The 18,923-nt window shown below is 49.3% G+C and overlaps 1 protein-coding gene across 1 annotated transcript in view; it reads right to left on the minus strand.

Annotated features, from left to right (window-relative positions):
- Window positions 1-15,824, minus strand: part of LOC143285669 (putative G-protein coupled receptor CG31760) — a 143,853-nt gene extending 128,029 nt beyond the window's left edge. The window contains exons 1-2 of the mRNA XM_076593067.1: window positions 15,217-15,824; window positions 4,426-4,795 (exon numbers count right to left, since the gene is read on the minus strand). Of these exons, the coding sequence (XP_076449182.1) occupies window positions 4,426-4,795; window positions 15,217-15,663 (817 nt within the window). The 5' untranslated portion in view covers window positions 15,664-15,824. The remainder of the gene's footprint in view (window positions 1-4,425; window positions 4,796-15,216) is intronic.
- Between the last annotated feature and the right edge of the window lie 3,099 nt (window positions 15,825-18,923).

The raw sequence follows: 18,923 nt of genomic DNA on the forward strand, positions 1-18,923 counted from the left end.
GAGACACGGGAAAGAGAGGAGAAAGACAGGAACAGACACAGGAACAGACACAGAGACACGGGAAAGAGAGGAGAAAGACAGGAACAGACACAGGAACAGACACAAAGACACGGGAAAGAGAGGAGAAAGACAGGAACAGACACAGGAACAGACACATAGACACGGGAAAGAGAGGAGAAAGACAGGAACAGACACAGGAACAGACACAAAGACACGGGAAAGAGAGGAGAAAGACAGGAACAGACACAAAGACACGGGAAAGAGAAAGCCAGACGAGTGTAGAGTTGGCCCACACTCACACTCCCACCCACACTCCCACCCACACCCACACTCACACCCACACCCACCACGTGCGTGCCCCCAACCCCCCAAGCTAAACAAAACAAAAACCGGAAGGTTTTTTTTTCTTCTTTTGGCCTGGCCTGGTTATGTAGTTTATGAAATGGACAGCGTATGGTTCTCTCTCTCTCTCCCTCTCTCTCCCTCTCTGTCTCTCTCCCCCTCTCTCTCTATCTCTGTCTCTCTCTGTCTCTGTCTCTCTCCCTCTCTCTCTCCCTCTCTCTCTGTCTGTCTCTTTCTCTCTCTGTCTCTCTCTCTCTCCCTCAGGTCTGGTCTCTTGAAAGAAGAAACAACAGTCATGTTGGCAGAGTGAGGGAAAGGTGCATGGCTGCTCACTGTGATCCCAGCTGTACACGTTGTGATGACTGATCACGATACTACCCTCAACCACAGATCCAAACTCGTCATCTACAAACACAAGGTCATTTACAAACAACAGATTATGCCTACCTATGTAAAGCGCACTGAAAACCGCTGTTAGGCGCTCATCATTTGTTTCCTGTGTCATTTAGTCAGGCTTCAGTCACACACACACACACACACACACACACACACACACACACACACACACACATATATATATATATATATATATATATATATATATATATATATACGCACACACACACGCACGTACAGCGCGCGCGCGCACACACACACACACACACACACGTGCCGTTGAGATTTCTTCCCCTCCCTCCTCTCCATCCTCCCCTTCCCCAGACAGCGGCCACTTGGTTCCTAGCCGGCGAACAACCACACCATCCCCACCACCACACCCCTCTCTCCTCCCAGCCAAACCAGGGGTCGACAACTGCACCACGTTGTCTCCCCTGTCATGTCACGTGTTCAATTCTGACAACACACCGGCGTCAGGTAGGTCATAACCAACTGTTTATGGCTGGTTCATCATGTTTCTGTTTCCTCAGGCTGGTGAGGTCTGTCTGTCTATGTATCTGTCTGTCTGTCTATGTATCAATGTATCTTTCTTTCTTCGTTTATTGTCGCTATATTTGTCGCGAGATATCTATATGTAGATACGTGTGTGTGTGTGTGTGTGTGTGTGTGTGTGTGTGTGTGTGCGCGCGCGCGCGCACGTGTGTGTGTGTACGTGCGTGTGTATAGTTATATATATAACTATATATATATATATATATATATATATATATATAGAGAGAGAGAGAGAGAGAGAGAGAGAGAGAGAGAGAGAGAGAGTTATATATACATTTTGTTTTTCTTGTCACTTTTTTTTTATCAATAAATGTGATTGTTGACAACACAGTCGTCGGAAACAAAAGCCAGTAGCTGGGGGTGTTATTTGTCGTGCCGTGTTCATCACAAACAGGATGTTGTGTGTGAGGGCGTTCCTCGCCCTTTGTTTGTTCGCTGGTCTTTTTCTTTTTTCTTTTTCTTTGTTTCGTTGTTTTTCACCAACATCTGCAGACATTTCTGTCCGTCGCTGCCGTGTGGTGTGAGGGAGGGCAACGACCCCTAGGTTATCTGCCTTCAGGTGGGTGGAACAGGGGTCTTGTCTTGTCTTGTCTTTTGTTTCGTCTCTCGGCTCGTCTCGTCCTGTTGTCACAACTTATTTCTCTGTGTGAAATTCAGGCTGCTCTTCCCTGGGAGAGCTCGTCGCCACAGTACAGCGCCACCCTTTTTCTTCTTTATCTTCTGCCTGTAAGTGTACTTGATTTTTCAATCAAAGTGATTTTTTTAACAATTTGCCAGGGACAAGCCTTTCGTTGCCGTGGGTTCGTATACGTGCGCTGGGAGCATGCTACACACGGAACCTCGGTTTATTGTCTCGCCCAAATGGCTGTACAGTTCAGTGACGTCAGATGAGAACAGTGGAAGATTGGATTGCTTCCCCTCACCTCCACTGGCCTCCCGTGATCATAGCGCCCCCTATTGTATGATAGTTGTGTCCGACTGTGACCATCAGAACAGCAGAGGAGGCAACTGCTGTCCCGTCTATCTGAGTTACAAGTTGATAGTAGTGAACATTGTCTTGCCCAGGTTACATCCCCAAAGGCTAACTAGCCCCCAAGGCTGCAGCACTAAGAGCCAATGCAATCTTGTCTGTTAGTTTGAGAGTTCTTTTTTCACCAAGACTAAGCTGTAAAAGAATTCCCAGTGCAGTGGAGAAACCATTGATAATGCAGCTGTCTGCTGCTGGGCCAGCTGGAAGCATTGTATTAACCTGACATAAAGCGGGCGTTGAGCCGAGCCACACTGAGTTGTTCAAAGTATACACCATTCATTCTCCCTCTGTCTGCTCATCGGATCATTCACACATAATGGTCGGTCAGAACTGGCCGCAAAGCTTTCAAATCAGTAGTCAGTGACTGTCCAATCATCAGTCAGTACTGTCCAGTCATCAGTCAGTACTGTCCAATCATCAGTCAGTACTGTCCAATCATCAGTCAGTACTGTCCAGTCATCAGTATCATCAGTCAGTACTGTCCAGTCATCAGTCAGTACTGTCCAGTCATCAGTCAGTACTGTACTGTCCAGTCATCAGTCAGTACTGTCCAATCATCAGTCAGTGACTGTCCAATCATCAGTCAGTACTGTCCAGTCATCAGTCAGTACTGTCCAGTCATCAGTCAGTACTGTCCAATCATCAGTCAGTACTGTCCAGTCATCAGTCAGTACTGTCCAATCATCAGTCAGTACTGTCCAATCATCAGTCAGTACTGTCCAATCATCAGTCAGTACTGTCCAGTCATCAGTCAGTACTGTCCAATCATCAGTCAGTACTGTCCAATCATCAGTCAGTACTGTCCAGTCATCAGTCAGTGTCGCTTCAGCTGCTCTTGGTTCCTTCCAGACCATGACATCACACTGCCAAACCTGAACTCTTCCAACCGACTTTTCTACAGACAGACAGACAGACAGACCGAAAGACAGACAGACAGAAGAAGACAGACCGACAGACGTGTATATATCCAAACAAACAAGCTGACAGAGGAGACGACAGAGGAGCAGAAGTGGCAGGTAGCGCAAGAGACAGAGAGACAGAGAAGTGGGGAGACAGGGGGAGACAGGGGGAGAGCGGCGGGAGTGGCTGTGAATCAATTGTTGTTGATGCAGCACACAGCAGGCAGAATGCAGGCAAGCAGCGGCAACAACACACACAACAGCGCCCAGAGCTGGAGGAAAAATCTATGAAAATAGCTCAGGGCGAAATACCAACCTATCACTTCCCAGAGCCTCGGGAAAGGGCAAGGCACACAAAGCTCAGATTCAGGTTACTTAAAAAGCTACAGAGAGAGAGGGAGAGAGAGAGAGAGAGAGAGAGCAAAACATAGAAATGACGACAGCACTTCGACAAGATCGCACACAACTTGATGGAGACTGAGGCGGCCTCCCAAACAATTCACGGTCTGTTAAAAAAAAGGTTCGGGGACTCCACCCTAATCTGGTCATTATTTCAAGGCATCCTCCGTCACACAAAATAAATATACACCGATTTTCTTCTATATACATGATAAAGTCAGTCTGCGCTTGCGCGGTGGGCGTCAATGGTGTGCAGGAAATGACGTCAGATCAGAGGATGGGAATGACCTGAATTAGAGGTAGATGTAATGATCTGGAGAAAAAAAACCCTCTGTCCCTGCATGTTTTAATGGCATGTCGCTTTCGTGTTTCGTGGTTTTTCAAATGCTCCCCACCCACCCCACCACACTCCCCAATCCACAGACACCCCCCCCCCCCACCCCCCCTCCAACCACTCTCTCTCTGCCTGAACGCCGCACACGTGTGTGCTCGAGTGTGAGCATATACATAAATATATAAACATATATATATATATATATGTGTGTGTGTGTGTGTGTGTGTGTGTGTGTGTGTGTGTGTGTGTGTGTGTGTGAGAGAGAGAGAGAGAGAGAGAGAGAGAGAGAGAGAGAGAGAGAGAGAGAGAGAGAGATGCCATGTTCGAAGAGAGAGGGAAAGTGACAGACAGCCAGAAACACCAGATAAACAGAAAGGCAAACAACCAACCAACGTACAGGAAATCAGACAGGCAATCAGAAACACACAAAGACACACACACACACACACACACACACACACACACACACCGACCTTCAGTGAAGGAGAAGTTCCGCAGGTCACTGGCGCGGTGCCTGGCCGTGTAGAACCACTCGGAGCTGTTGCCCAGGTAGTCATACTCCACGCTGAGGTCCTTGACGTTGATGTCGCCCCGCCCTGTGCGGTAGGCGTAGGGGCAGAACAGGTAGTAGTCTTTGAACTCGCCCTGGTCGTAGCAGTTGCCCGCCGCGAAGATCTCGGGGTCTCCCTCCACCATGGAGCGGACCTGGGTGAAGAAGAAGTACTCAGAGGCCAGCAGCTGGGGGTTGCCCTCTTTCCAGATCCGCGACAGGAAGTTGGCCCGGTTCACCGCCACCAGGGCCTGGGCCTTGAAGCGGTTCAGGCCGTACTGCTTGATGACGCCCTGTCGGGACACGAGACACACAGTCAGTTCCCTGGATAACCCTTAGGGGGTTCAGGTACTGATGACCCCCTGTCGGGACACGAGACACAGTTATTTCCCTGGATAACCCTTAGGGGGGTCAGGTACTGATGACCCTCTGTCGGGTTCCCTGGATAACCCTTAGGGGGTCAGGTACTGATGACCCTCTGTCAGGACACGAGACACAGTTAGTTCCCTGGATAACCCTTAGGGGGGTCAGGTACTGATGACCCTCTGTCAGGACACGAGACACACAGTCAGTTCCCTGGATAACCCTTAGGGGGGTCAGGTACTGATGACCCTCTGTCAGGACACGAGACACACAGTCAGTTCCCTGGATAACCCTTAGGGGGTTCAGGCCCCCAGTGCCTGCTTCATCACAGTGAACTGTGTGTGTGGTTCACCTGTAGCACTGTGTGTGTGTGTGTGTGTGTGTGTGCGTGTGTGTGTGTGTGTGTGTGTGTGTGTGATCGTGCATGCGTACGTGCATGGGTGTGTGTTTGCGTGTGTGGATTTGTGTGTGCGTGTTTGCGTGGGTGTGTTTGCACGCGCGCACGCGTGTTTGTGTGTGTGTGTGTGTGTGTGTGTGTGCGAGGGCGCGCGCGTGTGTGTGTGTGCGTGTGTGTGAACCCATCAAACTAAAGGTTATGTTTCCTATCGGAACGAATCGTGGCGATGTTTTCACTTTCAATAATCCTTTTGTAGCAGGTTCATTTAAATATTTCAGCATGGAAGGCCAATATTTTGACTTCCATAATCAATGTGTTGTTGGTTCATCTAAATATTTCAGCATGGAGTTTATTGTAACAATTTCTTCTTGTTTAATCTAAATATTTCAGCACTGACTTCATTAGAACAGATACATTTTGCATGTTGAACAAATTAGGCCTGTATATAGGCATGCACTGAATGCGACATCCATTGTTGGAAGTGGCTCGAAAACGAAATCTCTCAAAATATGTTGGGAACTCATTTAATTCAATAGATATACCAACTGTTTTGCATGGTTGCGAAATGTGGGGAGTGAAAATGCAGCCATTCCAGATGAATTCCAATACACGTGTTGTTTTTTTCAAACATTTATTCCGATCTGGAGAATCAGGCACCAATCCTACGTCGGTGTTTAATCATCAAAACAGAGAATGGTGAGGATTTCGGTTGATACATCGACCAACTTCAATCATCAAAACAGAGAATGATCAGGATTTGGGTTGATACATCGACCAACTTCAATCATCAAAACAGAGAATGATCAGGATTTGGGTTGATACATCGACCAACTTCAATCATCAAAACAGAGAATGGTCAGGAGTTGGGTTGATACATCAACCAACTTCAATCATCAAAACAGAGAATGATGAGGATTTGGGTTGATACATCGACCAACTTCAATCATCAAAACAGAGAATGGTCAGGAGTTGGGTTGATACATGACCAACTTCAATCATCAAAACAGAGAATGATCAGGATTTGGGTTGATACATCGACCAACTTCAATCATCAAAACAGAGAATGATCAGGATTTGGGTTGATACATCGACCAACTTCAATCATCAAAACAGAGAATGGTCAGGATTTGGGTTGATACATTGACCAACTTCAATCATCAAAACAGAGAATGATGAGGATTTGGGTTGATACATCAACCAACTTCAATCATCAAAACAGAGAATGATGAGGATTTGGGTTGATACATCGACCAACTTCAATCATCAAAACAGAGAATGATGAGGATTTGGGTTGATACATCGACCAACTTCAATCATCAAAACAGAGAATGATCAGGATTTGGGTTGATACATCGACCAACTTCAATCATCAAAACAGAGAATGATCAGGATTTGGGTTGATACATGACCAACTTCAATCATCAAAACAGAGAATGATGAGGATTTGGGTTGATACATCGACCAACTTCAATCATCAAAACAGAGAATGATCGGGATTTGGGTTGATACATCGACCAACTTCAGAAATACGCCTGTAAATCATACACCTGCGCTATGTGCACTTGGTAAATAAAGAATGGATTCTCATATCGCCATGATTATACAGCATCAAAAATAGTATACCAGAAACTGGATTTGATTGTGTCTTGGCTTCAGTCCTTTTCGAAGAAGAGTAGTTTGTTAAAATATCAGTCATAAAAGGAATACAGTTATACTTGGGTGTGGCGTAACACCTTGGAAAATAATTAATAGACGCTTATTTTATAGAAATTTTAATACGAAGTTTGTTAAAAATTTCAGTCAGGAAAAAAATATAATAATATTCGGGTGTGGTGTACTACTTTGGAAATGATAAAAGACGCTTCTTTTAGAGAAATTTTCACGCGAACTTTAGGAGAGAGAAAAAATCCACCCGATAGTTAAATCTTATCCAGTCAGTCCAGGTGTAGCAGTCACAAATTACCTGCTAAGACAGGTAGATGCTATAATACACCACATGAATTACTAATGTAAGTACGATATGGATGTGATTGGGGATGGATTCCACTTTATAATACAACGCCACCAATTTGCAGACATTCCAAATAGTTCATTCTAAAGAAACATTTGAATCAGAAATCAGTGTAATGTATTATACTTTGTAGAATGCGGGGAAGGGAGAGTGACTGAAAGTGGCCCAACTCAACACGGAAACCATCTGTGCTGGCTGACATATCACAGAAAACACGCAGGTTCACACCAAGAAAACGGGTTTTCCCGGAACACTTCGCCCACTCTGTTTTATCACAGTATCTGTTTCCTGACATGTCATGTATGTTTCAAAAATAAGCATTTCCTCTACAGCAGTCAACAACAGAACTACAACATCAACAAGAACACACACACACACACACACACACACACTAGAACAACAGACACTGTACGAGTAAAGCAACACGTTGTGTGGAGGGGGGTGGGGGCGGGGAATGGAGAGTTACCTATGGGGAAGAAAGAAAGAAAGAAAGAAAGGGGTATTTGTTTTTTGAAAGTGACCTGTAGACTTTGTGACGAACCCATTGTGTACTGAAGCAAACCTAAACCCTGTACAAGTAGTGTTATTTCATGCCCTCCATGACGACACAGTGGTCTAGCGATTGAATATTGATTCGCGCGCGCGCGCGCGCGCGCGCGTGTGTGTGTGTGTGTGTGTGTGTGTGTGTGTGTGTGTGTGTGTGTGTGTGTGTGTGTGTGTGTGTGTGTGTGTGTGTGTCTATGTACACAGTCAGTGAAGCAAAACGAACAGGAAATGAGGTGGCACTGCACTGAGGCCTCCCCCTTTGGGGAGAGCACAGCTGGACTTTCACACCTTAAAGTAAAGATACAGACAGATGGGATGTGAGTGATTACAGTTATAGATGGGGTGTGGGTGATTACAGTTAGACAGATGGGATGTGGGTGATTACAGTTATAGATGGGGTGTGGGTGATTACAGTTAGACAGATGGGATGTGGGTGATTACAGTTATAGATGGGGTGTGGGTGATTACAGTTAGACAGATGGGATGTGGGTGATTACAGTTATAGATGGGGTGTGGGTGATTACAGTTACAGACAGATGGGACGTGAGTGATTACAGTTACAGACAGATGGGATGTGAGTGATTACAGTTACAGACAGATGGGATGCGAGTGATTACAGCTACAGACAGATGGAGTGTGAGTGATTACAGTTACAGACAGATGGGATGTGGGTGATTACAGTTACAGACAGATGGGATGCGAGTGATTACAGCTACAGACAGATGGGACGTGAGTGATTACAGTTACAGACAGATGGGATGTGGGTGATTACAGTTACAGACAGATGCGGTGTGGGTGATTATAGATACATACAGATGGGGTGTGGGTGATTACAGTTACAGACAGATGGGGTGTGGGTGATTACAGTTACAGACAGATGGGATGTGGGTGATTACAGATACATACAGATGGGGTGTGGGTGATTACAGAGACAGATGGGATGTGGGAGATTACAGATGGGATGTGGGTGATTACAGATACAGACAGATGGGATGTGAGTGATTACAGAGACAGATGGGATGTGGGTGGTTACAGAGACAGATGGGATGTGGGTCATTACAGTGATTACAGACAGATGGGATGTGGGTGATTACAGAGACAGATGGGATGTGGGTCATTACAGTGATTACAGACAGATGGGATGTGGGTGATTACAGACAGATGGGATGTGGGTGATTACAGACAGTGCAGAGAGGGGACGTGAAAGGAGAGTGTGGGGAGTGGGGAAGTGCTAGATGGGGACTGTGGGGTGTGGAGAGAAGTGAAAGATGGGGACTGTGGGGTGTGGAGAGAAGTGAAAGATGGGGACTGTGGGGTGTGGAGAGAAGTGAAAGATGGGGACTGTGGGGTGTGGAGAGAAGTGAAAGATGGGGACTGTAGGGAGTGGAGAGAAGTGAAAGATGGGGACTGTGGGGAGTGGGGAAGTGCTAGATGGGGACTGTGGGGTGTGGAGAGAAGAGAAGTGAAAGATGGGGACTGTGGGGTGTGGAGAGAAGTGAAAGATGGGGACTGTGGGGTGTGGAGAGAAGTGAAAGATGGGGACTGTGGGGTGTGGAGAGAAGTGAAAGATGGGGACTGTAGGGAGTGGAGAGAAGTGAAAGATGGGGACTGTGGGGTGTGGAGAGAAGTGAAAGATGGGGACTGTGGGGAGTGGGGAAGTGCTAGATGGGGACTGTGGGGTGTGGAGAGAAGAGAAGTGAAAGATGGGGACTGTGGGGTGTGGAGAGAAGTGAAAGATGGGGACTGTGGGGTGTGGAGAGAAGTGAAAGATGGGGACTGTGGGGTGTGGAGAGAAGTGAAGTGCTAGATGGGGACTGTGGGGTGTGGAGAGAAGAGAAGTGAAAGATGGGGACTGTGGGGTGTGGAGAGAAGTGAAAGATGGGGGCTGTGGGATGTGGAGAGAAGTGAAAGATGGGTATTGTAGGGAGTGGAGAGAAGTGAAAGATGGGGACTGTGGGGAGTGGGGAAGTGCTAGATGGGGACTGTGGGGTGTGGAGAGAAGTGAAAGATGGGGACTGTGGGGTGTGGAGAGAAGTGAAGTGAAAGATGGGGACTGTGGGGTGTGGAGAGAAGTGAAGTGCTAGATGGGGACTGTGGGGTGTGGAGAGAAGAGAAGTGAAAGATGGGGACTGTGGGGTGTGGAGAGAAGTGAAAGATGGGGGCTGTGGGATGTGGAGAGAAGTGAAAGATGGGGACTGTAGGGAGTGGAGAGAAGTGAAAGATGGGGACTGTGGGGTGTGGAGAGAAGTGAAAGATGGGGACTGTGGGGTGTGGAGAGAAGTGAAAGATGGGGACTGTGGGGTGTGGAGAGAAGAGAAGTGAAAGATGGGGACTGTGGGGTGTGGAGAGAAGAGAAGTGAAAGATGGGGACTGTGGGGTGTGGAGAGAAGTGAAAGATGGGGACTGTGGGGTGTGGAGAGAAGTGAAGTGAAAGATGGGGACTGTGGGGTGTGGAGAGAAGAGAAGTGAAAGATGGGGACTGTGGGGTGTGGAGAGAAGTGAAAGATGGGGGCTGTGGGATGTGGAGAGAAGTGAAAGATGGGGACTGTGGGGTGTGGAGAGAAGTGAAGTGAAAGATGGGGACTGTGAGGTGTGGAGAGAAGTGAAAGATGGGGACTGTGGGGTGTGGAGAGAAGTGACGTGAAAGATGTGGACTGTGGGGTGTGGAGAGAAGTGAAGTGAAAGATGGGGACTGTGGGGTGTGGAGAGAAGTGAAAGATGGGGACTGTGGGATGTGGAGAGAAGTGAAAGATGGGGACTGTGGGATGTGGAGAGAAGGGAAAGATGGGGACTGTGGGGTGTGGGGAGAAGTGAAGTGAAAGATGGGGACTGTGGGGTGTGGGGAGAAGAGAAGTGAAAGATGGGGACTGTGGGGTGTGGAGAGAAGTGAAGTGAAAGATGGGGACTGTGGGGTGTGGAGAGAAGTGAAAGATGGGGACTGTGGGGTGTGGAGAGAAGTGAAAGATGGGGACTGTGGGGTGTGGAGAGAAGTGAAGTGAAAGATGGGGACTGTGGGGTGTGGAGAGAAGTGAAGTGAAAGATGGCGACTGTGGGGTGTGGAGAGAAGTGAAGTGAAAGATGGCGACTGTGGGGTGTGGAGAGAAGTGAAGTGAAAGATGGCGACTGTGTGGTGTGGAGAGAAGTGAAAGATGGGGACTGTGGGGTGTGGGGAGAAGTGAAAGATGGGGACTGTGGGGTGTGGAGAGAAGTGAAAGATGGGGACTGTGGGATGTGGAGAGAAGTGAAAGATGGGGACTGTGGGGTGTGGGGAGAAGTGAAGTGAAAGATGGCGACTGTGGGGTGTGGGGAGAAGAGAAGTGAAAGATGGGGACTGTGGGGTGTGGGGAGAAGTGAAGTGAAAGATGGCGACTGTGGGGTATGGGGAGAAGTGAAGTGAAAGATGGGGACTGTGGGGTGTGGGGAGAAGAGAAGTGAAAGATGGGGACTGTGGGGTGTGGAGAGAAGTGAAGTGAAAGATGGGGACTGTAGGGAGTGGAGAGAAGTGAAAGATGGGGACTGTGGGGTGTGGAGAGAAGTGAAAGATGGGGACTGTGGGATGTGGAGAGAAGTGAAAGATGGGGACTGTGGGGTGTGGAGAGAAGTGAAAGAGAAGTGAAGTGAAAGATGGGGACTGTGGGGTGTGGAGGGAAGTGAAAGATGGGGACTGTGGGGTGTGGAGAGAAGTGAAAGAGAAGTGAAGTGAAAGATGGGGACTGTGGGGTGTGGAGAGAAGTGAAGTGAAAGATGGGGACTGTGGGATGTGGAGAGAAGTGCTAGATGGGGACTGTGGGGTGTGAAGAGAAGTGAAGTGAAAGATGGGGACTGTGGGGTGTGGAGAGAAGTGAAGTGAAAGATGGCGACTGTGGGGTGTGGAGAGAAGTGAAGTGAAAGATGGGGACTGTGGGGTGTGGGGAGAAGTGAAAGATGGGGACTGTGGGGTGTGGAGAGAAGTGAAAGATGGGGACTGTGGGGTGTGGAGAGAAGTGAAGTGAAAGATGGGGACTGTGGGGTTTGGAGAGAAGTGAAAGATGGGGACTGTGGGGTGTGGAGAGAAGTGACGTGAAAGATGGGGACTGTGGGATGTGGAGAGAAGTGAAAGATGGGGACTGTAGGGAGTGGAGAGAAGTGAAAGATGGGGACTGTGGGGTGTGGAGAGAAGTGAAAGATGGGGACTGTGGGGTGTGGAGAGAAGTGAAAGAGAAGTGAAGTGAAAGATGGGGACTGTGGGGTGTGGAGAGAAGTGAAGTGAAAGATGGGGACTGTGGGGTGTGGAGAGAAGTGAAGGGAAGTAAAAGGAAGTGAAGGCAAAGTGACGACAGAGGAAGCAGAGAAGCTGACAACACGGTCCCCCCACCCCATCCCCACCCCCTCAGGGAGACACGGTGGACACCACGGGGGAACACACACACCGCCACAGGCCTGAGAGCTGTGGGACAAGAAAATGCAATCTGGATTCCAGGAAATATGACACAACACACGCATGCGCGCGCGAGCACACACACACACACACACACACGCGCGCGCGCACACACACAACACAATGATGTGTGTGTATTTGCGCGCGCGCGCGTGTGTGTGTGTGCGTGTGCATATGTTTCACAGGCAGAACAAAAACAATGTAAAAATGATTTGAAGAGAGGTGAGGAAATGGGAAGGGTCAGGGGAGGGAGGGAGGGGAGGAGGGAGGGAGGAGGGAAGGAAGGGAGGGTGGAAGACAGGAAGGAAGGAAGGAAGGGAGGGTGGAAGACAGGAAGGAAGGGAGGGTGGAAGACAGGAAGGAAGGAAGGAAGGGAGGGTGGAAGACAGGAAGGAAGGAAGGGTGGAAGACAGGAAGGAAGGAAGGGTGGAAGACAGGAAGGAAGGAAGGGAGGGTGGAAGACAGGAAGGAAGGAAGGGTGGAAGACAGGAAGGAAGGAAGGGAGGGTGGAAGACAGGAAGGAAGGGAGGGTGGAAAACAGGAAGGAAGGAAGGGAGGGTGGAAAACAGGAAGGAAGGAAGGGAGGGTGGAAGACAGGAAGGAAGGAAGGGAGGGTGGAAGACAGGAAGGAAGGAAGTGTGACCCCTTACTTTGTTGTCATCAAAGACAAACAAGGGGAGATAATTTATCGGTTAAAATCTATCGGACTGTCCATTTTCAACGAACTGAAAGGGGAGAAAAATACGGGATATGGAGGGGGCGGGGGGTTGGGGGTGGGGGGTGGGGAGAAAGGATAGCATCACCTGTATCTTCTTCGGCGGCTGAAAAAGTTTGACCTCAAACAAATCACAGTTGACCGAGTTTTACAGCTCTGTCATTGCTCAACTTGTCTATCTCTCTGACTCTGGTATACTTGGTAATAAAGACAATCTGTTCTTTCTATTCTGTTCTATTCTTCAATATTCGATTCTAGTCTCTTCGCGAAGCGAGCCTGGTCAGGCCAAGGGAAGAGGCAACCAGTCTTTCAACGATCTGTTCTGAAACCTGGACACTTCTTCTTTCCTGGGAAAGCTGAGGATGAGATGATGATAACGTCAATGATAATGATGCTGAGAAAGAAGATGATGATGATGACGACTGACGACGATGATGAAAAGAGCAATGGAGAGACAACGATGACGACGACAACGATGTCAACGACGGGCGATAATGAAAAGTGGAGCAGAACTGCGCGTCACAAAGGAAGGTCAATGGAGACAGGGACGGCAACTCTGGTCATTGTCTCCCCTGTGCCTCCAGCCACAAGAAAATTGGTTGAGCAAGGAACTACAACTCTCCTGAGAACCACACACACGACTTTTCTTGATTGAACCAATCAATTTGCTAACTGATACATGGCCATACCTCTCTGATCCACCTTCCTTCTGCTTCCCTTCCTAACTCTCACACAAAAGAAAAGGAAAGAAGGAAAGAAAGAACCCGCTTCTGATCACTGCATGGAGAAAAAGAAAGAACCCGCTTCTGATCACTGCATGGAGAAAAAGGAAGAACCCGCTTCTGAACATAGCATGGAGAAAACAAAGAAAGAACCCGGTTCTGAACATAGCATGGAGAAAACAAAGAAAGAACCCGGTTCTGAACATAGCATGGAGAAAACAAAGAAAGAACCCGGTTCTGAACATAGCATGGAGAAAACAAAGAAAGAACCCGGTTCTGAACATAGCATGGAGAAAATAAAGGAAGAACCCGGTTCTGAACATAGCATGGAGAAAACAAAGGAAGAACCCGGTTCTGTATATAGCATGGAGAAAACAAAGAAAGAACCCGGTTCTGAACATAGCATGGAGAAAACAAAGAAAGAAAAAGTCATATCACACTAATGGATTAGCAATGAATCGAAGTGATGACAACACGGAAAGCCAATGAATCATTATTAAAGTGATCACAACACGGGAAGCCAATGAATCATTATTACAGTGATCACAACACGGGAAGCCAATGAATCATTATTACAGTGATCACAACACGGGAAGCCAATGAATCATTATTAAAGTGATCACAACACGGGAAGCCAATGAATCATTATTACAGTGATCACAACACGGGAAGCCAATGAATCATTATTACAGTGATCACAACACAGGAAGCCAATGAATCATTATTACAGTGATCACAACACGGGAAGCCAATGAATCATTACTAAAGTGATCACAACACGGGAAGCCAATGAATCATTATTACAGTGATCACAACACGGGAAGCCAATGAATCATTATTACAGTGATCACAACACGGGAAGCCAATGAATCATTATTAAAGTGATCACAACACGGGAAGCCAATGAATCATTATTAAAGTGATCACAACACGGGAAGCCAATGAATCTCTCTGGAGAGAGGAAGTGTCTGGGTTTGTTCCAATGTACCTATTATTTACCTGTGTGCTAGCTGAATCGGTAGCGTAAGCAGCACTGACTTGAAGTTGTGTACCTTGTGAATGGAGAGAGTTGCCACTCTTTACTACTTGTTAATCATTTCATCTCCTGGCCTCATTGTGTGTTAATTAACATTCTGAATGGGTCATGTTGCACCACGGACTTACACCATGAAGGCCGACACTTTCCAGGAATAGCACTGTCGTTTTTCTGCCTCTCCTAACACTTCCTGTGTGTAGTGTATTGCATCGCATTGCATGGCATTGTATATAACACTGAAATGTATTGTATTGTATTGTATTGTATTGTATTGCTCTTTGTCACCACAGATACACAGTACAGCACCTATTTTTACTGTGTGCAATTAGTGTTCCTGCCCTATACCTCTCTCCCTTTCTGTCACTCGTCAGGTATTCTACACAGTGGACATGAAATATAAACAATTCTAAAAGATGAAATCAATGGACAACACACACACACACACACACACACACTCACTCACTCACTTCATACTACACACACACACACACACACACATGCACGCACCTTGCCCAAGTTGTGGTGGGTGCCGGCAGTACAGTTGGCTTTGTTCTTCTCGTACTTCTCCACCTGTTCCAGGAACTTCTGCACCACGTCCTTGTCCGTCTCCCCCTCCTCCCCCCTCTCCCCAGGCACCTCCGCCCCCTCCACCCCGTCCCCCACGTGGTCAGCTGACCCCATGGAGGGCTGGGTCACGTGTTCCGGCCAGGGCAAGGTGTGGTTGTGGTTGTGGCGGTAGTGCGGGTTCCTGTTGGCGCTACTGTCGTCGTTCTGGAAGTGGCTCTCGTCTTTGTTCACCTTGATGTCATCGTTCTGGTAGCGGCCATAATCCTTGTGGCCATAATCCTTGGCCTTGCTGTCATCGTCCTGATAGTGGCCATAGTCCTGGTGGCCGTTGTCTTTGCTGGCCTTACTGTCACCGTTGTGGTAATGGTCATGGCCGTTGTTGGCCATGGTGTCATCGTTGTGGAGGTGGTGTCGGTCCCTGATCCCCTGGCTGTCGTGATGACTGTACGACACGTGGCTCGCGTCTTGCCCGGACTGAGACAGACGGGGGGAGGGGGCCGGGGGGTGTGCAGAGTCCGCACCTCGCTCTCTGGGCACCACATCCGTGTGGGGTCCGCTCGTCTCGGGGTGCACTTCGGGGTGCACTTGGGGGTGGAGATCCGGGTGGGACCTGTGAGGGTGGGGCTTTGGGTGGTGGGGCTGGGGGTGGTGGGTAGGGTGGGTGGGGTCTGGGTGCGAGTCGTGGCGGGGTGGAGAGAAGGGGGGTGGGGAGAGGGGGGGCTCAGAGTGTAGCGAGGAGTGACGGGCCCTGGAGTGGAGGGCGAGGGCGGAGGGCGGAAGGAGGAGGAGGCAGGCCAGGAGCGGCACAGTCACCGCCAGGGGGCAGCAGTGCCACGTGATGCCCGTCCTCAATGACGTCACCGACACCCGTCTCCGCCAGCACCGCGGCCTGCCCGCCACCAGGAGGCAGCACCACCACATCCGGGCTTTTCCACGGCGTCCTTGCCGCACAGCCATGGCGGTGTCAGTCATGTCCACTGTCGGTCACAACACGATGGCGTGTGGTCAGCACGGAGCGGCACTGGACACTTCTCCACTCCTGTTAGCACGCACCTCAACACTCACCACGCACCTCACCACTCACCACGCACCTGACTACTCACCACACACCTCACCACTCACCACACGGGTTGTGAGTGTCAGTCACAAGGCAAGCCACCTCCCCACCTCCCGGCCTCTCTCTGTGCCCTGTCACCCCCTGCCCCCCTCCCTCTCCCTGTCCGTGCAAGGGAGGCGGCCCGTGCGGTGGTGAGGGGTGTGGGGCGGGTGGTGGTGGTGGTGGTCACCCCTTCAGCACGTGAACAACGTGAGGCACTGACCCTGTCCTCTGTGTCCGCTCTGTCCTGATGCCATCGTCACCCTTCAGGGAAAGCACCACACTGTCATTTTCATCGCGAAACTAGTTTCCCCCTTTTTCAAACTGCAATTTCTTTCTTCTTCTTCTTCTTCAACAGAAGTAAAACACGACGCAACACGGTGATATTTCTGTTTAGAAACTGAATTCTGAAATGCTAGAAACAGGAAAATGCGGCATATCGCTAAGTATTCACAAATGTTCAGGTCAAAAATATTGTTTTTGTAGCTCACCCTCTTTTCAAATGGCTTCCTTTTGGTCAAACAGACACACTTTGTCTCTCCGACAGCCACGGTGCTGTGTCCTCACAGAGTGAAACTGACGGCATCTGACTTCCCGAGGAAAGCATGCTGCTGTTGGTGTGACCACTGTACCTCGATGTGGCCACCGTGTACTGTGTGCTTCAGTGTTACCGCCGTGTATTTCGTGTTACCACCGGTGTTACCACTGTGTACTCCAAAGTGACCGCCGTGTACTTCAGTGTTACCGCCGTGTGCTTCAATGTTACCGCCGTGTGCTTCAATGTGGCCAGTGTGTACCTGAGGGGCGGTGACAGAGGTGTCAGCCCGACAGGACAACGCGGGAAGCAGCTCAAGTTGAGGCACTGACACCACTGATGTGTCCTCACCGTCACACGTGCAGCACGAGACACAGCGGATCACTCACTGTCCCACGCACAGAGCACAGCGGATCACTCACTGTCCCACGCACAGAGCACAGCGGATCACTCACTGTCCCACGCAAACAGCACAGCGGATCACTCACTGTCCCACGCAAACAGCACAGTGGATCACTCACTGTCCCACGCACAGAGCACAGCGGATCACTCACTGTCCCACGCAAACAGCACAGTGGATCACTCACTGTCCCACGCAAACAGCACAGTGGATCACTCACTGTCCCACGCAAACAGCACAGCGGATCACTCACTGTCCCACGCACAGAGCACAGCGGATCACTCACTGTCCCACGCAAACAGCACAGTGGATCACTCACTGTCCCACGCACAGAGCACAGCGGATCACTCACTGTCCCACGCAAACAGCACAGTGGATCACTCACTGTCCCACGCAAACAGCACAGTGGCTCACTCACTGTCCCACGCAAACAGCACAGTGGATCACTCACTGTCCCACGCAAACAGCACAGCGGATCACTCACTGTCCCACGCAAACAGCACAGTGGATCACTCACTGTCCCACGCAAACAGCACAGCGGATCACTCACTGTCCCACGCAAACAGCACAGTGGCTCACTCACTGTCCCACGCAAACAGCACAGTGGCTCACTCACTGTCCCACGCAAACAGCACAGTGGCTCACTCACTGTCCCACGCACAGAGCACAGCGGATCACTCACTGTCCCACGCAAACAGCACAGTGGATCACTCACTGTCCCACGCAAACAGCACAGCGGATCACTCACTGTCCCACGCAAACAGCACAGTGGATCACTCACTGTCCCACGCAAACAGCACAGTGGCTCACTCACTGTCCCACGCAAACAGCACAGTGACAGGCACAACCAAGCCAGAAAATGCACAATCACAGCTTCAACGACAAACGGAGTCTTTTGTTAATCAATGTTTTTCTTCTTCATTCTCCACAGTCAATATCAGCGTTGTTCACTTTCTTTGAGAAAAGAAAAACAGTAACTCCTACACACACCTTGTGAGGAAAAAGTGCTCCTACAGATTTTTTAAGAGAAAGAAAACCTCCACAGTTTTCATTGTCAGAAAAAAGTAGGTGGACTGCACAGTGTGTTGAACAATGTCGCAGCAGACAAGTGAGTGAAGCCGTCCTCTGGCCTTTCACAAACACCGGCAGTTGTGGCGATGCTGACTGCACTCAGAAAGCGGATGATGGATGGCCTCATTATCCTCATCACAGTGACAGCACGTGGCCACGTGGTCCCCGACAGAAAAACACAACGTTGTCCGGAGTGAGGGGGCCTTTGGAAGTGGTGTCGGCACAGAGGGGAGGCCAGGCACACAGCCACGTCTCTCTCTCACGGCGCCTTGCCTCCCTTATTTGGTGTCGGCTTTGTGGCCACGGACTATCTGCTGAGACAGCGCGGAACCTTCAGTGCAGCGTCACACGCACGCTCCTTCTGACTGCCTCTTCCCTTCTCGCTTTCACACACACACGCGCGCGCGCGCGCGCACTATCTACATACCTCACTCTATCTATGCACCTATCTACCAACCTACATAACTGTGTCTGCTGACCAAGGAAGATAAATGAAAATGAGTGCTCAGTCTATTACAAATACTAATGGAGAAAGTTTATAAAAA

This window comes from Babylonia areolata, chromosome 9 (assembly GCF_041734735.1).
Source record: "Babylonia areolata isolate BAREFJ2019XMU chromosome 9, ASM4173473v1, whole genome shotgun sequence".
In the NCBI taxonomy this organism is placed as follows: domain Eukaryota; kingdom Metazoa; phylum Mollusca; class Gastropoda; order Neogastropoda; family Buccinidae; genus Babylonia; species Babylonia areolata.